At 58.9% G+C, this 25233-nt stretch overlaps 2 protein-coding genes across 4 annotated transcripts in view; both read left to right on the plus strand.

Annotated features, from left to right (window-relative positions):
* Positions 1 to 25233, plus strand: part of LOC101747452 (serine/arginine repetitive matrix protein 2-like) — a 500571-nt gene that overhangs the window by 136071 nt on the left and 339267 nt on the right. The window lies entirely within an intron of this gene.
* Positions 1300 to 25069, plus strand: TEX264 (testis expressed 264). 3 transcript variants are annotated; one of them, XM_040646190.2, is made up of 6 exons: positions 1300 to 1440; positions 2001 to 2071; positions 3036 to 3326; positions 6343 to 6564; positions 19860 to 20028; positions 23862 to 24577. In XM_040646190.2, the coding sequence occupies exons 3-6, from the start codon at positions 3048 to 3050 to the stop codon at positions 24173 to 24175; spliced, it is 984 nt and encodes a 327-aa protein (XP_040502124.1). In that variant the 5' UTR covers positions 1300 to 1440; positions 2001 to 2071; positions 3036 to 3047; the 3' UTR covers positions 24176 to 24577.

The raw sequence follows: 25233 nt of genomic DNA on the forward strand, positions 1-25233 counted from the left end.
ACAACATGGCAGAGACCAGGCTGGCATCTGCAGCCTTATTCTGGGGGTGTTTCTGACATCTTGGGGACGTCGCTGTGTTTGGGACGTGCAGGCAGCCCCACGGCTGCTGCCGGCTGTGGGGTGGGCCAGGACCCGGGCTTTCCTCCTGCATTCGGGCAGTGCCTCAGGTCTGCTGCCACTGCTCCTCAACGTGACGTCCACTGTATATTTACTTGGTCCAGCTGTCTCGAGAAATAGCCCGCTGGTCTCTTCCTGGATCCAGTGTGTTCTACCAGCTGTCCCGGTGCAAAGTGACCTCCTCCGTGCCCATCCCATTCAAAAGGCTTTTCCAGACTGGGCCGTCCTCGAGCAGAGGTAGACATCAGAGCTGCTCTCAGTTGAATAAAGGCTGTTTGGCATTCTGGGTTCCAGTGCCAAATTTCTCCTTCTCCTTTCACAGCTTCATCTTCCACCGTCCTCCATCAGTCCGCAGTTTGGTACCCATCATCGACAGCATCCTGCCATCCCTAAGGAAGCTCGCCTTTCCCATTTTGACTTTGGCTCCGGTATTTGACATACGGCCTCCTTGCGCTCACCCCGCAGGCTTTGGTATCCCCAGGGGGGGTAAAACCAACACGAATCACAGACTGACAAGCTGTTGGTGCTTTCTTCTTGGATACTCCGCCTCCCGCCGAGCTCGGAAAACTGGGGAGACTTGTTGTCACTCGTGTTCTTTCCTCCCTTGCCTCAGCACCTAGAAGGAGTTCATCTGCACCTGGGGCAGCGCAGCTTCCAGCTGGTTGTGCCGCCATCCCTCCGGTTCCTTAGCAAGCTGATTCCAGGATAGCTGGGATGGCTGGCTGGGTGGGCCGAGCGCAACTGGCTGAGGCCCCAGAAGCCCAAGTGCTGGCTGCTGCTCTTTGCTCACAGCAACCCCAGGCAACACCGCAGTGCTGCAGCACCGTGCCCAGGTGCCCAAGAAGGCCCAGGGCATCCCGGCTTGTAGCAAAACGCCGCAGCCAGCAGGAGCAGGGAGCAGCTAAATAAACGACAGAATTAACAATTTCCCTGGTTCTTCCTTTACGTGTTTTTTGTCCCCCATTGTAGCGTAGTCGGCATTACTCGGGATGGGACTCGCTCTGCCTCCCGCCCGCCGGGGGGCGCTCTACCCAGCGGGGAGCCCCGCTACCCCCAATAGGCAGAGCGCGATCCCCCGCCCCTATCCGGAAGCCCCGCCCCCTGCCGGAAGCCCCGCCCCATCGCGCTCCCGAGCCGCTCCGTGCAGGAGAGGGGCGGGGCAGAGCCGCGTGGGGCGGGGCGGGGCGGGGCCGGGGCGCGGAGCGGCGGCGGCGGGGTCTTCGCCCGGCCCAGGTGGGTGCCGGGGTGCCCGCGGGGGCTGTCCGTGATCTACCGGGGCTCCTCGCCCCGGGCTCGCTGTCTGTGCCGCCGCGGCGTTCTCCGGTGCGGGGCGGGGCCGGCCCTGGGACGCCGGGCCCGGCTGGGTCGGGCCGGGCCGAGCTGACAGCGCGGGGGTGGCCCCACTCCGTCCCCTCCGAGACCGCGGGTGGCGGCTCGGGGCCGCCCGCGGGCGGCGGAGGCCCGGCGGGGCGGGCGGCCTCGCCGCCCGGGTCCCGCTACGGCCCGGATCCACCCCGGGCCCACCGGGGTCAGAGCCCGCCGGGGCACGGCCGGGGAGACGCGGCGAAACCCACGCGTGCGCGGAGCAGGGCGGCCCCGGGCCGCGGAAGTCACGCGTGGATCCGGCGCTCCGCGCTCCCCCGATGCGGTGGCCGCTGGGGAGCCGCACCCACAGCCCCCCCGCGTCCGTGCCCGACGCGTTACATCGCTGTCACGCGTGGGTCCCCGCGCGGGGCCGCAGGAAGAGGGGTCGGAGGGCGCTCCTCCCTCTCGCCCATGGGGCAGCGCCGCGCCTCGGGCCGCGGTTCTGCGTCCCGATGGGTTTTGCTTTTGCTCCGCTGCGCTGGGGAGGAAGCAGTGACATGTATTTTTTCCTGTTGCAGCTGTGTGGGGCCTGCGGCTGCGTGGGGGAATGATCATGTGCAGCTCCTAGCCGAGCGTGGCCGGCTCGCAGGTGAGTGGGGCCGGTGAGCCCTGTGCTGAGCCCCTCTACCAGGATGTGGTTCCTCCTCAGCTGAGCAAACAGTGGCGGAGGTGGGAAGCTCCTCATGGACAAAGTGTGTTTGTCACGCCAAGCTCGAGGCACATTGTTTATTTGCGGTGTGGGTTTCAAGCACTGCTCCAGCGAGGAATCCCAAAGGGCTGTGGCAAGCAACCCTCATCGTCAGCGCTGTGCTTTGAGGGAGGGCATGGCACAAACAGCCCCGTTGTGCTGGGTTTGGTTGTGCTCCCAGGGGCCGTCGTGCTGGGGAGAAGGTGAGCCGTGGCCCGGCTGCTGCACTGCGCAGGGAGGAGGGCTGCGGGGCAGAACAGGAAGGCTTGGGTTGTAGAAACCTGGAGATGAATAAAAGCCACCTGGACTGAAGAGCAGCAATGCACTGCAGCGCAGTATGGTAGGGATGCTCTTCCAGCTGGGCCTCCTGCTCTGATCCCGATGCATGGGGCTCAGCGCCGAACCGGCTCCATCCTTGCTCAGCTCTGCAAATCCTGTGCTGCAGCACAAGGCCTTTAGATAAAGGGTCGTGGCCAAAAGGCAGTCTGCGCTGTGGAAACAAGAAATTATTTGGTTATGGAGCCATCATCTCCAGCCCAGCACTGTGTAGGTGATCTCTGCGTAATGATGCGGCCTCGCTGTGTGTCGATACCCTTTGGGCACAGGGTTTAGGCAGGCTGTTCTGTGTGTTCTTGGTGCTGGGGATGGTTCCTGGTGCTGGAGATGGTTCCTGGTGCTGAGGACAGTGCCTTTCTGTCCCCACCCCCACAACCACTTAATTGCCGGGCGGCACCACAGCAACATAATTGGTGTCTGGTGACCAAGCTGGAACAGGGGAGCTTGGCACAGGGTTTATATACCGAGCACTGTGTGCAAGCCCTGCTTTAATACCCCCCTTCTCTTTTCTCTCTGCTCTCGCTGTTAGCACGCAGGACGGATGAGGCACCACCCATCCATCATGTCCGACTGGATGCTGCTCGGGCTGATCGCCGTGCTGGTCGTGCTGCTGCTGCTCACCATCTTTGCCTTCGCCGTCTACTCAGGGCTCTTCACGGAGGTGGTGGTGAGCGCCGGCTCGCCGCCCGTCGGCAGCATCACGCTGGCCTACAAGTTCCGGGTGGGCCCCTATGGAGAGTCGGGGCAGCTCTTCACTGATGGCTGCAGCATCTCCTCGAAGCTCTGCTCCATTGGTGTTTACTACGACAACCCGCACACGGTAAGGCTGGGGTAGGGCAGTCCCCTGACGGTGCCAGAGGCACCTGTGGTCTCCAGTCCTGCTTTGGTGAGCACTGGGGCTCGTGAGGGCTCCAGACTTGCAAAGGGTGATCTGTGTGCCAAGGCACCAGGAAGCTGAGGGTTTCTTGGATAATCCTTGTTAGGTGAGCAAAGCTTGCTGTCGCCGTCATCTCCTATTGGCCAAACCTTACCTTTGCTCTGGTTGCAGAGCAGAACCTGGTGCCTGTCATCCCATGGCAAGCCATTCCCCAGCTCCGTGCCTCATAGAATCATAGAGTCATAGAATCGTTACGGTTGGAAAAGACCTCTAAAGATCACCAAGTCCAACCATGAACCCATTACCACCATGCCCAATAGACCATGTCCCTACGTGTGACACGTTGCTGTATTTCTTCAACACCTCCAGGGACAATCTCAAAGTAAGTGGTCTCTTTGGTTTGCTGGATCCATATCCATACTCCTCCTGTTTCTGCTGTTCTCCCTGAGCTTCCTTGTAGTCGTTTCATCCCCTGAGTGTTCTCACTGAACCCTCAGTGGGCACGTGCTGAAGTCTCTTGGCTGATGAAACAGTGCTGTAACTGCAAAGCAAAACATTTTGGAATCTACTGTAGGATGAAAGGCCTCTGGGTGGGCTTTTGGAAGGGTGCAGGGCTGTGTTGGGCGCTGCTCTACAGGCTGTGTCTGCCTGTGCATCAGAAGTGTCAGTGACTGCAGAGGGATGGGTGGCAGAGAGGAAGCAGGTTGGGATGGCAGGAGGTGCACAAGGTGCCAGGGCTCTGCATGGTGGCAGGAATTCCCTCTCTATGTTCTATGGACCTGAGCTTTGGTGGTTCTCCATGTATCTGCCAGGGTAGCTTGGGGGTGTGATGCAGGCTCAGGGAGATCCTCCTGTATTCCAGGCTGTGCCCACTGCCTCCTCCTACCCCTGGGCACCACTGGCAGAGCCTGACACCATCCTCTCTTCCCCTTCCCTGCAGGACTCTTGGACACAGACATGAACCCCTGGGCCTCCTCCATGCCGAGCAGTCCCAGCTCTCCTCCCAGGAGAGATGCTCTGGTGCCTTCATCCCCTTGGTGGCCCTTCTCTGGGCTCCTCTGCTCTTTCCATGTCTCCCTGGCACTGGGGAGCCCAGAACTGGGCCCAGTGCTCACAGTGTGGCAGTCTGCTGGTCCTGGTGCTGTGGCAGGATGGGGAAGGTGACTGCTTGGCCCCTGCTGGGTGTCTGCAGCTCTGACCACTCTCCTCGTAGACTGGCTTGTGACCCTGGAGGAGGGAAGGCAGGGCTGCCAGAGCAGGGGAGCAGCAGGAAAAGCACTGCTGGTGGCGTTGAGTGCTGCAGAACCCCTGCCAGCAGTGCTTTAAGCGTCTTAATGGACAAGATTAATATTAATAGTCCTTTTTTTTTTTCCCTTTTTATTCAATATTTAGCAACCCAAAGGGCTTCTCCCACCTCTGGCAGGGACAAAAATAGCTGCTCAGCAGGGGCTGGATGTGGCAGGCAGGCTGCTGCTCAGCTCCAGCCCAGAACTTCTGCCCAAGTTCAGCCTGGGGCGAGCACTGGGGCCCCTTGCCTGCTGCTGCTCTGCACCCAGCCCTGCCACAGCGCTTGGTGGATGAGGCCAAAATGCTCCCCGGTGCATTCCCACCCTTAAGAATGCCTGCGAGGCTGGGGGACATAGTCACTGCTTTGTGCATAAGGAAGGAGTTCCTTCCACGTCTTCCTGGGTGTGCCTCTAACAAGGTGCCCTGTTGTCTTGACTCCGCATTGTGATGGGGATGTGGCCCAGGAGGAGGTTCACTTCCTGACTTTGTGTGTATTGAAGATGCTGTACGTGGCACTGGGTTGGCTAAAGCACTTCCAGTGAGCAGAGACAGTCACCTTCCTGGTTCCTTGGGTCTCTGCCCAGTGTCTGCTCTGCTTTTCGTTGCTCTGACCTCATACCTGGGGCAACTGGGTGTCTGCTGAACCTTTCTTCTTGCCATTGATCTGTTCTTGTGCCAGGACTTGGGGAGGCTGGGGCTTTCCTGCACCCACAACAGGGACCCTGTGATGCACTGGAGACCAAGAGCAGCTTCACTCTCTATTACAGATGCCGCTTGTCCCTTGTCCAGTGCAGCAAACCAGGAGCTGTTGCTCTGTGGAGGTGATTCTCCTTGTTCCAGCCTTTCCCTGGGTGCTGCACAGAGCCCATCTGCAGCTCCTTCTTGCAGCACACGAGGGCAAGAGCGAGCCATCTTGCCTGCGGATGGATGCTGCTGCTCCTGACTCTCTGCTCTTGTTTTTCCTCTTATCCTCTGTGCTCATTTCCTCTCTGGGATGTCCCATCCCTCACGCAGCGCTGGAGGGTGCTTGAGGGGCAGGGGAGGCACGAGAGCCCTGTGATGCTGGTTGTTGCAGGGTGTCCATCTGTCCATCTCACTGCTGCTATCAGACATCCTGGCGGGGCCTGGAGAGTTGTGCTGCCTTGCTCAGGGTGAGTTTGGAGGCTGTGGTCCTCCAGCTCTGGAGGGAGCAGAAGGACATGCTCAGCGGGAGGCAGCTCTTCTGGTTGCTGACCACCTCATCTTCTGTCTGTCCAGCAGCCTGGAAAGCTTCAGGGACAGCTGGCAGGGCCCCCTGTGCCCAGTGTGTCCCTGCAGTGTGTCACACCACGAGCTGTGAGCCTGAGTGCTGGGACTTTTAAGGAACATAAAAGGACACCTCCACCTGGGTGTGCTTTGCCGTGGAGGTGACAGCAGCTCTCTGCCTCAGTTTCCCCACCCCTAAAGCAGGGCGCCGTGCTGGAGGCCATGAGATGTGCTTTCTGCATGGCTGCCAAGTGTCGAGCAGCCAAGCGTGTGCCTGCACTGCACTCTTGTCCTGGAGAGCAGGGCTGGTTTGAGGCTGGGTCAGGCTCTGTGGGGAGCAGGTACCGACTTGATGTGTACTGATCTGCTGGCTCTTGGATGACGTTCAGCTGCCCTCCTGATGCCATCCCTCTATGCCCCAAACCAGGTGTCTCCTGAGAAGTGCCGCTTTGCCATCGGCCGAATCCTGAGCGAGGGGGATGCAAAGCCATCAGAAGAGCAGATCAGGCGGTTCCAGAAGTACGGCTTCAAGATCTTCACCTTCCCCACGCCCAGCCACGTGGTCATGGCGAGCTTCCCGTTCACCACACCGCTCTCCATCCATCTCGCAGTCAACCGCGTGCACCCAGCCCTGGACACCTACATCAAGGTAAGCAGTGATGGCACAAGGAGTGTCATGCAGCGAGCAGTGGCTGCTCCTTAGCAGCTCATGGGACGTGGTACCTGCAGGCTGGGGCTTTGTAGAGGGTCCCGGTTGCTGGGCGGAGGAAGGAAGGGGAACATCTTTCCTCCGTGGGGAGGATGCTGGGGCGGGGATGGTGCTCAGCCTGCGGCTTATCTGGCTGTCGAGTTGCGTCGCTTTCGTTGGTTCGTGTTGAAGCTCACTATTTATAAACTTGCTTTTCCTGGCGAAACTCCCAGCCCTGCGGGAGAGCCGTGCAAATCTTCCAGCCTGCGCCACGCTGTGGGACTGCTGCCTGGGTGCCAGCCCTTGGCTGTGGTCCTGGGGATGGTGTCTGCCCAGGGATGCCCAAACCCCGGCTGCCACCGCTGCTGCCGTGCCCTGTGATGCGTGTACTCTTCCCCGTCCCCCTCCTCGTGCTCTGTTCTCTCTGTCCCCTTGCAGGGACCTGCCGGCTGCTTCAGTGTGGGGGCGTAGAGAGTGCTGCCAGCCCTGTGAGGGATGGGTGGCTGCGGTGGGGACACGTGGGGAGGGGGCAGCAGGCTGGTGACGTGGGGAGGGCACCCCGTTGCTTGGGGACAGGTGCTGGTGAACGCATCCGCGCGTGGAATTGAGGCTGGAAAGGGACCCACGGGTCGTGCTGGGAGCACCCTGCAGCTTCTAAGGAGAGCAGCCATTTCTGAAATAAAATAATCAGCTGAAATCCCACGCAGCATGCTGAGCTGTGTTCAGAAAGGAGGGGACACATCTTGATCCCTGCCATCTGGACCAGACCAAGTGCTCTGGCCTCAGGCACACCTCCAACACGAGCACCGCCGCCCCTGTGCTGGGTTCAAGGGGATGAGAGCATTGCTCAGCCTCACTGAGTCTCAGGGTGCAATGGGAGGAGCTCCAAGCCTGGCTTGGGATGCTGGCACCGTTCTGTGCTGCCTGGCCAGGACCTGTAAGTAATCCTGCTCCCAGCTGCAGGTGGTGTTGGCTCTGGCCGGGGAAGGGGAAGGAAAGAGGGGGAAACTTTCATGGAAACGGGCGACCTGTGCCCGATTTATGGTGGGAATGGGGGTTGCCATGGAGACTGCTTCTCCAAATAGCATCCTTCATCCCACCCCCAGTGCCCAGCTCCCTTGAGCAACCCCAGACGGCAGCGAGACAGCTCTGCTTTATTTATTTATTTCACGCTGCGCCCGCTTTAAGCAGCATGGCTGTTGTTAATGAGAGCTGGGGTCAGGTGTGAGGTGCAGGATCCTCTGCTCCTGGCAGCACCTGGGGGGTGCAGAGGGGCAGCGACAGAGCAGAGTGGGCGAGGGAACTGGTTCATGTGTGGTCGTGAGAAGGGGGAGTGGAGAGAAGAGGTGTGGGAGGGAGGGTGGGGAAAGGGCCCTGGGGTTGTTGAGAAATAGAGAAGGGATTTGGGGAGGTGCACTGGGGGAAGGTGCCAGGGCTGGGGGCTGGCTGAGAGCAGGATGGTGGGAGCAGCCCTTGAGCATCTGGTGGGAGAGCCCTTCCCTGACTGGGGGACAGGACGCTGTGCTGCGGTGCACACCCCGCCTTGGCTTCAGCCCTGACCCCTCTGCCTACAAAACAGTCCAGTCTGAAGGAGACATCTCCCTTCATGAAAGACTGAAGGCAGATGGGTTGGCACAGTGCAGGACACGGTGCGGCCGAGGCGTCCCATGGCCAGGGCTTTGTGCATAGTGCAGGTGACAGCTGAGGTCTGTCCTGCTGCACTCTGAGCCCACTCCTTTCCCTGTGCTTGGCCCTGAACACGACGGCGACTGCTCCTTGGTGCCCCCAGCCACTGTGGGATGGTGATGGAGAGCCCCCACAGAGCCCATCCCTGGAGTGACCGTCCTTAGCAGCTCAGGGAGCCGGTTATTAAACGGCGACCTCCTGCCATTTCAAGCAGTGTTTATTCTGGCTCGGGTTTAATTAGCTCTCTGCAGCGGGCTGCATGCACCGCTTTGGCAAGCCCTGCGCAGCGGGCAGCCTGGCATTGCCTGTCCCCGGGGCTCCGTGGGCAGCCAGAGAGGCACTAATTGCAGCCCCGGGTGACTGCTGGAGCCAGCAGCCCTCTTTCCCTGGGATTTTGGGTAGGAGGTTTGGGCTGGTGGAGGTGTGTGCTCTATCCAAGGCTGGCGTGCAGGTAGAGCAGGGAAGGAGGAGAGGTGCTCTCACTGTCCCTGTGGCTCCCGAGTACCAGCAGTGTGCAGCAAGCTAGTGAACACTGCAGTACCACAGAGCTCCTGCTCCATCCGCAGGGCACCCCAGGGTGCTCCCAAATTCCTGTGCCTGGTGTTGCTCTTGCTGCTAGGAAGGCTGCACTCGTGCCTTGTTTCTGCTGCTAGCCAGGGAACCTCATTATTCCTTTACCCGCTGACTTGAAGCACCTGTTAGCTGAGCTCTGTTCCCCTTGTCGGCTGAGATAGCTCAGGATGCAGTTGTCTCTTACTCTTCTCTTTGGTAACCAAATGTACAGGGCTTGTAAAGACATACTTTCCAGTCTCTTCTGTTTTAGGCCCATTTCGAGCTCAGGAGCCTCTCTGAAGTGCCACCTGCAGGAGAGGACGCTTGATTTCAGCCGTGGTCTCATTGCTGTGGGGTGCTGATGGCACTCAGGGCTCATCCTCCCTGGCGTGACCTGCTCTGTCTGCAGAGGGCTGGGAACCCCCAGCTGGGTCTCAGTGCCAGCAGCCTACATAGGTGTGCGCGCATCTCCTACCTCTCCTTTTGTTTCCCCTACCCCTGTTGCTACGGCTTCTGGCTTTGTTCAGCTTTGCCAAGGTCACACTTCTCCTGCTTGTTATTATAAATGATTGTCTTCAGAGCTGTGTTCTTGTCCCAGCCCGTCTGCATTCTAAAGGCAGAACCGCAGAGCATCCTTTCTGCGGGACTGTGCGAGAGGAGCTGGGGTCAGAGGGCTGGCAGCTGCACAGAGCGCTCAATTACTGTGACATTTTCCTGCTTAAATTCCTTCTCCCAGCTGATTTTGTTTGTTTATTTCAGGCTCTGCAAATGAAGCCCTGTAAAATACCAGCTTGTTTTGTGCAAGCGCCGCGGGCTGCAGGCTGTGCGGGTTGGCTGCTGCCGGTCATACTGCAGCTGGGTATGACATACAAGCAGTGCATGTCCCCTTGTCCCCTCCTGCTTGTCCTGCAGGGATGAGCAGTGCCTGGGGTGGCAGAAGTGACCCCAGTCTTGAGCCTTGGCAGTTTTCTTCCTGGCACTTCCCATAAAGCCACGTGTGCTGGGAGGCAGCCCCAGGGAGGCAGGGGATGGTTGGATGCTTCTGGTAAAGTGGTCCCCGTGCATCAAATCAAAACGGGAAGAAAGCCTTGCAGAGTCACAGAGGGTTCAGCATGTCCAGTACATCTTGATGGTAGAGACGAGACCAGTACTGATGCTGTGACAGGCTGTGGGCTTGGGGCTTGGCAAGGACGTGGGGCAGCGGTCTGTACTCCGGGGGAGGTGTTTTGGAGGTGTGCCTGGCCCTGTGAGAGTGTAGGATAGGAGTTTTTCCCTTTCTCTTCTGTTTTGTTTTATTTTCCTTGACCTTTGTGTGTTTTGACCTCAGCGCCATGATCTGGCCCAGAGCAGGGAGTCAAAAACAAGTCACATCCCTATGTTCCAGGCCATGTCCCCACATCCCAGCTTTGCCCCACTGGTGGCAGCCAGCAGCAGAGCTGGCAAAGGCAAGGGGAAGCCAGGACCCCCTTCTCACACTTCGTGGCTATATTCCCTTTTGGAAAACCAGCTCATATGCTTCCATTGTATGTTTCTTCTTATTTTAGTGGAAGATGATTTCAGGATCGGGACGAGCTGCAGGCCTTCCCACCCATCCCCACCATCTCCCTCCAGCACTGACACTGTGACTGCGTGCCGGTGCTGTGCGCCCAGCACTGTTGGATCCCAGCTGAGTGCAGTTGGCACAGCACAGTCCCAGCCCCTCTGTACCCCCTGTCCTGCCCGGGGGTCTCGATGTCTGTGTGGGTGTATTCATCCCCTGCTGCTAGCTGGTTGTTGGCGGCCGCTCTGCACCAAGGCTCGGCAATAGCCGGCACCCCCCAGCTGTGTGTCACATCACATCACTTCACACATTCGCAGCAATTTCTGTTTGCTGTATGTTTTTAGCAATTGTCCTGTGAGCACGAGTGCCCCAGGCTCTCATTATGAAGGGGGCCCAAGCTGCAGCGTGCATGAGGCCAGGGCCAGGTGAAAGGGCTTTTCTTGGGGGGTAGTTCACCGTGCCACATCCCTAAGCCTCTATATCCTCCCCTGACATCCAAGGGCTCTGTGCTGCCGTGTGAGCAGCCCCCCACACCACACTGCCCCTACTGCTAGGGGCCCTGCTACTCCTGCAGGTGGAGAGCTTGGAGGGCTTGTGTGGTGCCGTGGACACCTCCTGACCCACGCTGGGGTCAGTGCCGTGCAGCGAGGTTCTGCCTCTAACCTGATTCTGCAGAGCAGCGCGCTCCTCCTGTGCGGCTAATGGAACATATGGGGAGCTGGGGCTCTGCGTCATGTCTCCTGCCATTCACAGCAGGCTTCCCAACTTTCCCACTTCTCTGGGGGAAATTTGGCAGCCCCGGGCCGCTGCTCATCTGCTGTCACTTTGCCGAGCGTCCTGGCGGGCGGATGGCTGACCCATGGCCGAACGCTGAGCGCGCTTCACATCAGAGGTATGTTCAGGCACCTCCGCCTCACTCGCCCTTCCCCTGCTTTGCTTCTGCTTGCATGGGGGCAGGTGTAAAACTGCAGCTCTGAGGCATCGCTGCTTTGAGCAGGAAAGAGGTTTTCTGGCCAGCTTTGCGCTCCAGTAGTCGCAGAGGCTCCCTGCCTCCGCGCTTTGTCTGTCTCATGTGTGAAATCACCGCTTTATCCCCACTTCTCATTGACTCAGTGTGAGCATCGGCCACGGAGCTCCCAAGATGCAGCTGCAGCCACGTCTCAGCTGGGGCAGAGGCTTGTGTGGGATGCGGGCTGCCTGTGGACAAGGCTGTCCTGCCCTTGTCCTGTGCTGTGGCACCGCCGTCGCCTCCTCCTTGGGCTGGGGGCAGCTGGACCCAGTGCTGGGGTGAGGATGGGTGCTCTCATGGGGCCTTCGTGGTGTGTGACATGCCCTGTCCCAGGCTGGGAGGTGTCTGGCTGCTCCTTGATGTGACTGTGGGACATCCTGGCAGTGTGAGGGACGTGTGGGATGTGCACAGCTGGTCTGCTGGGGCTGGCTGCACAAGCCATGGGGTTGGGGCAGCAACCAGGAGCAGCTGAGCCGGCTCATCCCCAGCTCCAGCCCTGGAGAGACTGCAACCTGGCAGTCAGAGCTTTGTGGCTGCTCCGTCACCCCCTAAGAGGGAGCAGAGCAGAAACTGCCGTGCTTTCCTAGCTGCTGCTTTGCAAACTTCAACTTTGCAGCCTTGTGAAGACTTAGCTTTGCAAAACTGTCATAGAGACGGATCCGCTCAGGCACAAAGATCCGCTCCCCCATCGCCTTTGCAGTGAGGATTAATGATCGTGGAGAAAGGCAGGGATATTTCACGTGGCTGTCCAAGGGAGAGGGCACTGAAACGCTCGCCTTGGGCAAGGAGGGAGAGTAAAATACTACAGCGCTTTTCTGTCACATCTCTTTATCGACTCAATCTGTACGTGTGCTCTCCCCCGAATGTATTTATAGAGCATCCCGGAGGATGCAGTCAGCTCCTCATCAGGCATTTGAGGTGGCTCCAGCTGTCTCGGGCAGTGACACCGTCCCCAACCTTTGGGCCTTCCCTCCTCGCCAGCTTGTCAATTAATCCACGGGTCTGTCTCTCCACAATTATTTTAGCGGAGGCCTAATGAGTTTCTCCCGGGCTGCTCTTCTCCGTACCCCTCTGAGCCTTTGCCAGCTGTGCCGGCCTCATGAAACAGCGAAACGAACCCGAACAAATGGGAAACTGCTGCTTAGAAATCCTGCTTCTTCCCAGCCAACGCCGGCTGCCCCACTTTCCATCGCTGTGAAGCTCCTGCTTTGAAACCCGCAGAGCAGCGAGATAATAGACTTGAAAGTAATGGCATTTTTATGTCCAGAAAAGGTACAGTTTTGCTGTGACTAACTCGCAGTTTTTCAGTTCTGGTTAGATATAAAATGTTGGGGGAAAGAAGACATCGCATCGTGCTTTCCCTTTGGGTTGAGATGCGGGTCTGGTGGCTGCTGGCGTGGCCAGGGGCTGGCTGCATGGGGCCGAACCCAGTCCTGCTGTCACAGTCCTGCTGCAGGCTTTGGGGCGCACCGGGCAGCCCCCAGCACCAGGACTGCTTTGGTTCCATTGCTGTCCAAGCACACAGCAGCTCACTGCAGCCTCTGCTCCAGCCAGACCAAGGCAGCTTGAGAACACGCAACACAAGTGGGCAGCTGGCACCTCTCCTCTTTGCCTTGCTGCATGGAGCAAGATGTTCTGTCCTGCTGCCGTACCGCAGCGGGCTGAAGAGGTGGCTGCACCACGGGCTTCAGCTCGGAGGTGAGCCACATTCAGTTGCCCCAAGCTGGCTTCTCTCATCATCTCTTCTGCCACATCCGGCTTGGGTAAGAGATTGGAGGAGCCTGTTAGCCCCAGTGGGCAAGCCATCACCTTAGGAAGAGTGACAAGCCAGAAGGAGGCTCTGCAGTTACGTGGAGCAGACCCTAAGTGCAGCTTTCGGGATGGGGAAGACCACGGCCACTTTCTCCAGATCTCATCTCTTAAAAGCCTGCAGTGAGAAGGGTCCTGAAGACTGCCTTTTTATGGTACGCTGTATGATTGCTGCCATGTGCTTGGTGTGGGGCTGCTATGGGCTCGCTCCCATGGTGGGCACTGACGTTTTCTCCCTATCCAGGCACTCTTGGCCGGGATTTATGTCTGGCAGGAGCTGACAGCAGCTCCTTCACATGCTGAAAGGTGGATATCCGTCATCTGCTGAGGCCAGCTGCTCTGCTGTTCGTGCCGTGTGGATTCACAGTTTGGGGTGAGATCTGATAACCAGGCTGTGAGTTGGCAAAAGCTTATCAAGAGGTCAGTGTGGGAGACGGGTTTGCTCTGGTATCTCTCTGCTGACGGGCTCAGGAGGTGGGCCCACATGGCTGCAGGACCTGCCCGCTGTGTCCCTGCACCCATGGGAGTGCTGGGGAAGTGCAGGAGGGGAGCAGACTGCCAGAAGGGCAAAGTCTGGCTGGGCTCTGTCCTTTTTCCTAATCTCTCTGTTTTCATCTGATTGATCTGCACAGTCAAAGCCGTGATCCTGGGCTGGCAGAAGAGAAGATTCCAGACTGCAGGGGCCACCACAGCAGCTGCCACCCTCCTTCCCTGCTGCCTGTGGCTGCTGGAAAGCTGGGCTTTGGTGCTGCAGGGTGTGTGAGCCTGCTTCCTCCTGCCTGCCTGCCCACATGCCCTGGTACCACGGTGCTTGGTGGTGCTCACCCCTCCCAGACTACACTGTGGCCCTGGTGAGACATGGCTGAGGAAGAGGAGGCACCCACCCACCTCCCCTCCAGCCCCCTGCTGCAGGCAGTGTGGTGGGAGGGCTGTCAGCGTGCCCAGCTGCCAAAATAGTGCTGTATCTATGGTTATTTATTCCATGATTGTATCTGGGCATGGAAGAGACAAGAGACTGGGGTCACTGTCCCGGCCCAGGTCTCAGTTTTCCTCCCTGGGCTCTGCACCCACCTTGGGCTGTGCAAAGCAGAGCCCTACTGGCACTGCCCAGTGCTGCTTGTTGGCTGCCCTTGGCTCCTCTCCTCCCTACCTCTGCCTGAGTTTCCAGCACCTGGCCCTGTCTATCTGTCTTTTCCTGTTGTCTAGCAGCACTGCCTGCCTCGAGGATGCCCTGGGGCGGGTTGTGAATGTGGCCAGTGACTCTGGGGCTCTGCTATCTGAGCTCATCTGCTCGTTGCACCGGAGCTTGCTGGGATCACCAGCTCTCTCCCGTTGGCCTCCAGATTGTTAGCTTTTTGGGAAGAGGTATAAGCTCTTGGACAGGGCTCCTGGAGCCCTGCAGGGAAACGTCTCTCTTGTTTGCTGATAAAAATCCAGGAAGGAGCTTGTCCTGGGGCTTTGGCTTGCTTTAAAACACCAGTTCTAAAACAGGAGACATCTGTCGCTGGGGCGAGCATCCTGCCACCTAGAGCTGTGGGTGATCCCTGTCAGCCACGTCCAGCCTGAGCACAGAGCAGGAGCTCGGGCAGCCTTCCTCTGCTGCTGGCTGCACCTGCCTGGCAGCAGGAAGAGCCTCCTGCCTCAGGGATGCACCTCACACCCATGGGTCTGCAGAGATGCTGTGCAGGGGATGGGCTGGTGGACATCAGCATCATCTTAACTTCTGCTCAGCAAGCCAGGCTAGAAACTGCCTGATCTTCCTCCGTGGTAGCATTTCTTGCCTTCTAAATTAGGCTGATGTGAATTTCTTGTCAGTGGGGAGGGAAGGACTTGTTCTGTTCACCAAGAACGTGTCTGGGAGTTGGGCACTCAGCCTCCCAGCTCTGCTCTGTGCCAGTGGCTGGGTCTGCACAAGCTCAGCAAGGTCAAGTCCCCGAACATTCTCCTTTCAGTTTTCTCATCTGTGAAGGAGTGGTGTGAGGCTGACTGACTTCAGCTCGTCATGGAATGTCTTCCGTAAGGCCTTGGAGCCAGGAGTGTTAAAAAAGATGAGGTTGTGCCGGGAGGTGGGGAAGGGCAGGAGGGTATTTATCCCATCGTGCCATTTTCTTTCCAGGCGTGTGGATGTGACACGTGTCCTGAGGGTGTCCTGGAGACACCGAGGTGTGGAAGAGCAGCAGGGGATGCACACCCTCCAGAAAGCCCGTGGAGCTCTGAGATTCAGAGAAGACAGCCCAGATCTGAGCTCTGGTGACTGCGGTCTCCTGTGGCTGCAGGCAGCAGCAAGGCACGGCTGGGAGCTCGTGCTCCCAGAACATCACTGGGGCTTCAGTTTTAAACTGAAAGGGTTTCATCGGGGACATGAGAGGATTGAAAATGGCAGAAGCGGAGCGTCGTTTGTGATGTGGAAGGGCGAACACTCAAACGTCCAATCTGAAATCCATGTGGGTTGGTACCACTATTCACCTGGGCTAGGAACTCTCCAGGCTCTCAGCTGTGAGTTGGCCATGGAAGGTCTTTCCCCACAAGAGCCAAGGATCTGCTGGGCAGCCAATGGCTGATGTGTTGCTGTGCTGTAGGTTGATCTCAGCCTAATGGAGAACACGTAGTTCAAAGTGGCTCCTTCTCACCACGTAATGCCCCGTGTAGGGTGGGAGTCTCCAGCAATGAACCCCCCCCCCCCAACCAGGTGCTGGAAGGCTCTGCCTTGACGCGAGGCAGAGCAATTGCCACAGCTGCTGCTCCTGGCAGCCTCGCCAAGGCAACAGAGCGAAGCAATTTAGCACTGCTCCAGTCATCCGTGATGGCAGAGATCATCGCGTCGACCTCTTCTTCAGCTTTGTGATTAATGCTGAGAAAGCATCCTCTGAGGGCTGAAAGGCGACCGCTGGTCCCTGGAGAGCCACGCTGCCGAGTGGAGGCAGCACCTCCAGCTGTGGTCCGGGCCTCCCGTGGGCTCCTCTGCGCTTTGGGCTGTGTGCTCCTGCAGCAGAGAAGGGAATGGGAATGGGAGCAGAAATCCAGAGCTCGTTCCTCGAGTGAGGTTATATGCGGCTTTATGCAGACCCCTTGGCCTATAATGAAAACCTGGTGCTTGAGCTATCCGGTGGTTACACCCAAAGTCCCCTTCAGAAAGCTGCTTTGTGGAAGTGATGGGGAGAAGGACGGATAGGAAGGGTTGTGGTCCGGGCATCTGAGCTGGAGCATAGTGTGAAGCACAAAGCTGAGCTCCAGGAAGCTCTGGAGCAGTGGCTCCCATAGCTGGGACAAGGCAGAATGGAGTGGCAATGAGTTTTAGGGAGCTGGGGAAGAAACCTTATTTCAAATGCAATGTTTGCTTTGTTTCTAAAACTCTCTGCTCCAGGACTAGTTGCTACCAATAGCCACGATGCTGGGAGGACCCCATTGCCGTGATTCATGTGCTCTGTCTGCTGTTCCTTCTGTTGGTGAGGGTCCCATGGTGGGGAGCGTGAGATACATCCCTGGCAGCACAGGGATGCACACACCAGCTCTCTCTCGGTGTCTTTTCTGCAGGTGGAGGTACTGCTGGCCACGCTGCAGGGTTTTTCCATCCAGCAAGGCTGGAGGAAGGCAGGGTTGGGATTTCCACGTCCATCATGCAGAGGAGCATCCATGGCTCCGTGCTGCTCCCAGCAGCTCCCAGCCCCCCTGGGGGGCTGTCTCCGGCATCTCAAGGGCTGTGAACCCCCCAAGCCACATGGGATCGGTCCCACTGCTCAGCCACACCGACACCAGCCTCTTCCCAGCTCCTCAGCCCCAAGAGGCACCGGGAGGGCGAGGTGTAAATTGCATGGCGGGCTGCCTCTGCAGAGGTGAAAATGAAAAACTTTCCCCCTTGCTCGAGCCGGGCGTTTTGCAGCTCCCACAACCCACGTTTTTCTTGGTCACAGTATCATCTTCTGTTTGTGCAACGCCTTGTAGCTCAAAGGGCTTTGAAGGGGAGAGGCAAGCAGAGCTGTCCCGGTACTGTGGCCAGGTGGCTGTGTCCCATTGAGGAGCTGTGTCCCAGAGCCATGTGGCTGAGGCTGGTGGGGACCTCTGCGGGTCACCTGGTGTCACCTCTGCTCCACGGGGCCACCCAGAACAGCTGGCCCTGCCCCCTGTTCTCAACCACATCTCTGGGTTGTGCCCACCATCTCTTAGCCTGTCTGTGGGCATCACTGATGGAGCCTGGGCCCATCCTCTCTGCCCCTCCTCGCAGGTCTACGTGGACACGGACAGAGCCCAATCTTGTCCCACTGAGGAGTGCTGCCCTGCAGTACCAGGAGCAGTACAGGTCTGGTGGCAGAGTGCTCCTGGTGTGAGTTAAGGCGGGATGACACACTGAGCGTGGGGCGTGCGAGGAGAGGAGGAGGATGTGGCACACAGCACCATCCCTGCGGGGCTGGCTGGTGGCTCACTTACAGCTTGCTGAGCTCCAGCTCTAATTTTAGTGCCTGATTTTAGGGCCCTTCAGTTCCATGCAGTTGGGGCTCTTTCTGGCTGGGTTTGTACTGTAGGTAGCCCCGAGGTGGGACAGCGGGTTGGCTCCGTGTGAAGCAGAAGGTTGGTGTATCTGGAACAGATGTATGTGTCAGCATCCAACCCATGGACTCTGGAAGCGTTGGTCTTTGCTGTATGTATGGCTTGTATGGACCGTATGCAGTAAGTCACAGAATCACAGCGTGGTTGAGTTGGATGGGACCTCCCAGCCCCACCATGAGCTCAGGCTGCCCGGGGCCCCTCCATGGCCTGGGGCACCTCCAGGGATGGGGCAATCCCAGATCTGAGCAGCAGTGCTGGCACCTCACCATCCTCTGAGCAAATAATTTCTTCCTAAATCTGATGCATTCCTCCCAAAGGTGATGGTGTCAGATGCCCATGAAGGGCAGAAAGGAGCTGTGAGTAGTGCAGGAAGGGCGAGCTCACAGTCGGTGCCACACGACCTTGGGAAGAGGCAAGTCCCCGCTCTGCCCCACTTACTGTGCTCCTGCTGCCCTGCCAGAAGTCTGCCCGCTGCCTCCCACTGGTGGCACCTTGCTGAGCTCCTCCACCCATGCGAGCCTGCATTTCATCTGCCTTGAGGGCTCTGTGTCCACCTTGCTGCTCCATCTGTTGGCCTCACAGCAGCCGGGGGGCTTCCTTCTCAGCCACAAAGCCCTCTATTGCCTGTTGAGCTCCTCTGTTGTTTCGCCACATAGTCGAGCTTTCATCACTTTGCTTCCCACTCGTGCCTTTGCCTTTGGACTCAGGGTGCCCCCTGGTTTTTTGGGACCCTTGTTTTCAGGATGGCCTCACACACTGGCTGGTTGTTCTGGGCCGCAGCAGCAGCAGCAGGGGCTGGCGTTACTGCTCTGGATTGCAACTTGATTTGCAAAGGCATAAATGAGGCAGCTGGGAAAGGGGTGAGCTCATCCCACCTGCTCAGAGCAGTGGGGGCAGAGTGCTGCCGGTGTCTCCTGCCCCAGATCCCTGGAAGCCAGCCCTTGGAGCTGGCTGGGCATCCCAGTTTCCATCCCACGAGGTACAGCATCCTGCAGCCCACATACCAGCTCTGCCATCCCTCTGAGGCACAGCACCAGTATCCCCAGTGCCTGTTTCACTGCCACCCAGCATGGGCAGAGATTTCCCTTCAGCTGCTTTAGGTGAACTGGGAAGAACTCAACTACTGAGCATCCTTGGTGTCCTGGAGGCCTGCCTGCAACCCTGAGGCTTCAGGCTGCTTGGAGGATGGACTCAGTGGAGTTCTCTTTGCTCTGACATCCTTTGTGTCGTCCCCGTCTGCGTTCAGTGGCGGGGGGGGGCAGCTGGATGCATCCAAGAAACCTGTGAATCTTGGAAATATCCGTCTCGGGTATGTGTTGGAGTTACCAAAAATAGCAAAACGAGCTGAAGTTGGGCTTGTGGTTGGTGGAGCAAGGGGCAGAGTGGTGGGGAGGATGCTTGCCTGGCTTGTTGCTTAAAAAGCAGGAGTGAGATGAGCCGCCCCTGCTCCGTTGCTAAAAACAGCCCGGCTTGCTTTTATTGAACACGGTTGCTGATCTGCGTGTGTTTGCGTTTCACCTGCCTGCGAGTGGGAGCTCCGGGCTGTGAGCACCGGGATGCCGGCCTGTGCTGCCTGTGCCGGAGCTCCTGAAATAAGGAAAGGTCCTCGGGGACCTGAGAAGGGGAAAAACAGAGAAAAAGAGCAAGCACGGCAGGGTGCCCGCCCTGCTCACCCAGCGGGAAGCAGGCTGCGCTGTGCCAGGGGGAGCAGGGCTGGCGTGGGGAGGAACGGGGGAAGAGGTGGAGGGGAGGCTGTCTGAAATGCCACGGCTTCATCTCCAACCCCCTGCCCTCGTGCTTCTGAAAGGAGCTGCTGGAGCTGTTGCTCCTGGATTATATTAATTAGCAGAGAAGCGCTACGCCTGCCGTGGGTCCTTGCTGAGAGGCGGGCACGGGGACGGGGCGGGCAGCTGCAGGTGCCCCCAAACCCCCCAAAATGGCCTTCCTCTGGGGACTGCACCCCGCTGTGCTGGGGGGGGAGCTGCCAATAGGAGCACCTCGGAGGGGCCGTGGGGCGGTGGGCACCGGGGCTCCTATCCAAGGTGCCAGATGGGTCCAAAGCAAGTGGGGTGGGGTGGAGTGCGCGGAGGCTGACGGCCTGATGCTCTCTTCCAGGAGAGGAAGCTGTGTGCCCACCCCAGGATCGAGATCTACAAGGAGGACCGCATCTATTTTGTGTGCCCCCTCGCCCGCCAAGGTGACTTCTACGTGCCCGAGATGAAGGAGCTGGAGAGGAAGAGCAGGGCAGTAGCCGAGGCTGAAGACGCCCAGACAGACATCACAGGTAGCACGGCTGGCACATGGGCTCCTCTGTTCCTCCGTGTGTCACCAGCCCTCCCGAGGGGGTGTCCTGGTGTCCCTGCTGTTCTGAGCAGGAGGTGAGAGAGCCTGTGCTGTGTTTGGATCCCTGCCCAGGGCTCGGCTCACCTCATCCCATCACTGTGAGCAATGTGGCACAGCTTGACCCCATCCTGCGGGCACGCCGTGGCCTGGGCAGCACACGGTCCTGTTGGTGGCAGGGCATAAAGCTGCTCTTGGTGCAACCGCAGCACCGCCGGCCCGTGGCTGTGAAAGCAGAGCTGGGTGCCGACGCGTTTGCTCGCAGCTGGGCTTGTTTTTCTCCTTGTCACATACATCTTTCTTGATCTCATCTTCATCTGTTACATGTTGGGATTGTGAAGAACTTAAATACCAGGTTTCTGTAGCTGGTGGCGGAGTTGCCCGAGAGCATCTGCTCGCAAGGATCTGTTGGAGCCTGGGTGTATTTATACAGGAAGGGACCACAATCGCTGTGGGCGCGGAACAGCAGTGCTATAGTAACCCAAAGTGCTGGCTGCCGTGCCGGCCCACGTGCTCACATGGCTGTAGGACGCAGCGTGATGGAGGCTGTGGGCTGTGGGCTGCAGGCAGGGCTCCGGCCGTGGCCCCGCCGGGCACCCACGCGTGCCTAACGGGCATGAAAGAAACATGAGCGCGTGCGGCGGCTGGAGCACGCCTCGCCGCCTCGCCCCTGGGCTGGTAATCTTTTTACACATCTTTGGTTTTGGATCGCTTTAATTCTTAATTGCGTTGGTCGGAAAAGCAAGCCTGGGAATTGCTTTCTGAAAGCTCCATCCATTTAGCACCGGAATGAAGAGCCTAATTGGAGCTGCTTCCCGGAGCCCGCGGTCGTGGCGTTTTCAGGGCGCTCTGCCCGTGCTGTGTCTGTGCCACGGCCCCAAACGTGCCCCCAGCACCTGCCCGTGCCAGTGCCAGCCCGGTAGCACGGCAGGGTCACACTGCACACGTGATGATACATGTGATGACACAGCACGGGTAGGCTTCGGGTTGTTGGCCTGGAAAAACCCTGCTCACTGATAGGAGACGCCGGGGAAATCCCATGGCTTTGGGGCTCATCCTGCAAGGTGCTGGGTGCCTTTGGCTTTGAGCAAGGCAGTGGCTGGCTGTGCTGCTGGGCCTGAGCTGGAGCTTTCCACCCCTGCACACATAGAGCTGATGCTGGATGCTGCTCTGAGCACGGCTGCGCCCAGCACGTCTGCAATGAGCGGGGTGCTGCGGCTGCCTCTGTCCCAGCTCTGTCCCTCCTGGGCCATCGCTGAGGTCGTTGCAACGACTGATGGCTCTCCAGGGTCCGATGTCAATCGTGATTAGTTATTTTCTATTTAATTGTTTTCAAAGGCTTTGGTGCCAGGGTTGTGCTGTCCAGCATGGCCCCACCATGGTGCGTGGAGGAGAAAGCAAACAGAAGCTGCCCTCCTGACGTGGCCACTGATGGTTTTGGTGGCCCTGCCCAGAGACTTGGGGGTTGCCTCCCAAAGGGCTGAGCCAGCTCTGGAGGCTCCCTCCAGCTGTGGAAGGGGAAGCTGGAGGAGGGGGGCGCCAGCTGTGAGGTAGGGATGCTCCTGGAAGCAAGGGCTGCCAGCAGCAGTAGTGCCCACAGGAGGAGAGCTGGGGCTGTGCCCACCCCAGGGCTCCACCCAAGGAAGCCCACCTTCCCCAGGAGCGACGGCTCCTCCCCTCGCCCCGCACACTGAGGCCGGCCCTGTCCTGCGCAGAGGAGGATACGGCTGCCGCATCGGGCAGATGTGCCAGCTGGGACTGCTCAAACATGATCCGAAGTGACAGAGCAGGGAAAAAACGCCTGGCTGAAGGGATGCATGGCTATTTATTGTCGCCCTCGGAGCAGGGCAGGGACGAGGCAGCTGGGGGCGAGGACAGCCGTCTTCTCGGAGCAGAGCGCCAGCAGCCATAGGTTGCCTTCACCCATCTTCAGCATCCCGAGCCGGTGCTTGTCTTCTCTTGTATGTTGCAGCGCGTGGGTACACGACAGCTTGGAGCCAGAACAGCCCCCTTGGCACAGAACGGATGCTGTGCAGGCAGGGGAGGGCCTGGCAGGATCGGTGCCCTCAGCTCTCCGAGGAACCTGTGGTGGGCGAGACTGATGCAGCTTCAGCCCTGACACCGTGCTCTGTGCCTTGCCGTGGGCTGTGTCTGAGCTACCTCAAGAGCACTGGCACCACGCTGGGTCTTTGACCAAATTTGACTTCTTTTGAGGTAGAGACCTGGTGAAGCCTTGCCTGGCACCAGGAGCTCTCAGGCTTCACGCAGAGGGAGAGAGGAGTCACTGCTGTGCCATGTCCTGGAGGATGGGTGCCCAGCCACAGCGGGGATGCATTGGTCTGCACATCCCAACTATTCCCTCCACATCCCATCCCCAACCCCAAAAGCCCGCAGTGGTCCCCACATGCCCTCCCTTTGGCTGACCCCAGTGTGCCCCAGCTGTGGTGCCATCCCCAGCTGCTCCTCCCAGCCCGGTGTGCGGTGGGACCTAGTGCTGCTGGGCCTGCCTCTGCCATGGATGGGACTCATCTCACTGGTCCCAGGGCCCCGCTGCCCTCCTGTCCCTTCCTGAAGGCTCTCCTCTGACCTGTCTGGCCAGGGGCATCCCCGTGAGCACCTCCCCGGGAGCCTGCTGAACACCTCTTGAAACTTAGAAGAAATGCATTTTCCATGTTGAGATGCTCCCTGTGTGTCAGCACTGGCTGTGCTCCTTCTGCCTTCCAGGTGGTGTCACCATGCTGGGTTGGGGCACGGCCTCCAGGGATGCTGCAGGGTGGCTGGGCAGCACCCGCACCGTCCCCACTGCTCCCCACCCTGGTCCAGGCACCCTGGCCATTTGGGGAGGTTGGAGATATGTCTTGCGTTGATGCCGTGTGTAGGACCAGGCAGCCAGGGTGCTGAGCACCCAGAACCCCTACACCTTTGGTTGGGCTATCCCTGCTGTGCTCTCTTCCCACGTGGAGAGGTGGGAGGATGAAGATGGAGAGGGGAGGAAGGAGGTGGTGAAGGCAGCGCCAGCCAGCAGGGGTCGGAGCGCAGCCACCGCAGGAAGGTCGGCTGACGTTTGGTGCTGTTGTCATAATTAACAATGTGAATCTGTGATGTCATAATTAAAAATGATTAATGTTTTATAGGAGGGCTTTGTCTCCCAGCTGGTTGCTCCGGCAACAGCATTCAGCTGCCGGTCTCAATCTGACACTCTTGTCTCATTGTCGACTCCCTAATTGCGTTGTCAATCGAGCTAATGAGATGGTGACATGGGGAGGGGCGGTGGGCTTGATCTGGGGGGGCTCCTAGTCCCTGGGCACCCTCCTCCTGCTCATGGCCACCCTATGCTACTCCATGCCAGCACCTGTGCCAATGACTGCGGGCAGATCAGGGATCACATCCATTCCTCCTTTCCCACGGGCACACGGGGCAGCTTGGCTCACCACAGGGAGCCAGAGGACGTGGAGCTGGGGCAAGAAAGAAGGACACACACTGCAGTGGCCATGACAGGAAGCAGGGAGGGATGTGGTTACCTTCACCCAGCCCCGTCCCCCTGCACAACGCTGTCAGCCTCTGGGAAGACAGGGGCTCAGCCCTGGCACATGGCACAAGCGAGGACACCAGCATCCCGTTGCTTGCCTGGTCAGGTCACAAGCCTTACAGGTGGTCCCCGAACGATGCTTTGCTCCGCTCTGTAGGCTTTGGTGGCTTCAGAGGCATGCTGGTGTGGCACCCGGCCTCCCCTTCCTCCTGCAGCACTGATGCCTTCCCCTTCTCTCTCCACCCCAGGTGCTGACACCATGAGCGAGACCAGCTCCATCAGCATCGAGGCCACGACTGACAGCAGGGACACCTCGGTGGCCACCTCGGTCCTGCTGCCCTTCCCCGCCAGCCGTGGCCGGGAGGAGGCCGACAACCGCAGCGAGCACAGCTACAGCGAGTCCGGAGCCAGCGGCTCCTCCTTCGAGGAGCTGGACCTGGAAGCTGCTGCAGATGGGGAGGGCACCCCGGGGCTGCTGCTCACCTCGGGCTACGCGGAATCCCAGGAGCTCACAGACAAGTGGACCAAGGAGCCCATCGCTGCTGAGCGAGGAGAAGAGTAGAGCCGGACCAGGGCCCCGGCCTCGTGCGCCTCTCCTGTCTCCTTCTTTGGCACCACGACATTCCAGGCACTGATCCCTCCTGGGGCCATTGCCCTCGCAGGAAGGGGGTGCGGACGGGGCTGCTGGGTGCAGGCTGGGGTGACGTGCCTGCGCCTCCTGGGTACGTTTCCAGGGGGCAGCGTGGGTTCCCCTTTCTCTGCTGGTGCCCCTCTCACCCACAGCATCTCTCTGCCAGCACGGACGTGTGTTCTCTTAGCACCAAAGAGCCATGAGTAGGGTTGGTTCGTTTCGTTCCCCTCTTCTCTCTCCCTTTGCTGAAAATGAAAACATCCAATGTCAAGCTGTCCTGGACCTGCCGCAGGCGCTTCCGGGGTCTGTAATAAAGTGGATGCTTTTCCTCCATGCTGCCTGCTGCCTTTCCTGATCGCCAACCTGCTGTCCTTGCTGGGCAGCCCAGCTATCCTACACCGCAGCAGCCCTGCTCAGCACCCACAGTCCCCATCCCAGCAGCCGTGGGGACCATTCCCTGCTGCTACCAGCTGCACCCCAAGCATTCACTGCGGGGAGGAAGGACTGCCTCTCCTCCTGACCCCATTGCCACCTCACCCTGTAACGTTCAGTGCCGGAGCACTTCACCCAGCAGAGCACAACCCCTTCCCTGCCCCGGTGTCCCCGGTACCCCTGGCAGCCCAAGGCTTGTTCCCATTGTGCAGCCCAGCACCGGGGTCAGCAGCAAAGGGCAGAGGGCCTGGCTGTCCCTTGTGGGGAGATTTACCCTCTCTGGCTTGGAAAGGTCTGTGTTAGTCCTCATCCAGTGATTGACAGGAGATTATTTATAAATATTTTGTGCTCTGAGTGATAAAATATTAAACTCCTCCAGCCCACATGGTAAAATATTGCTCTTCCTGGTGTTTATCTTTATTGCTGGTTATTACAAAACAGCCAAGCCCCCTGAAATATTCATGCCTGGCTGAGTCTCTGTGGGGACTGGAGGCAGACAGCAGCTCCTAACCCCGCTTGTCCCCTAACCCCATGGAAAACGGGGGGTGGGGGATCCT

This window comes from Gallus gallus, chromosome 12 (genome assembly GCF_016699485.2).
Source record: "Gallus gallus isolate bGalGal1 chromosome 12, bGalGal1.mat.broiler.GRCg7b, whole genome shotgun sequence".
Lineage (NCBI taxonomy): Eukaryota > Metazoa > Chordata > Aves > Galliformes > Phasianidae > Gallus > Gallus gallus.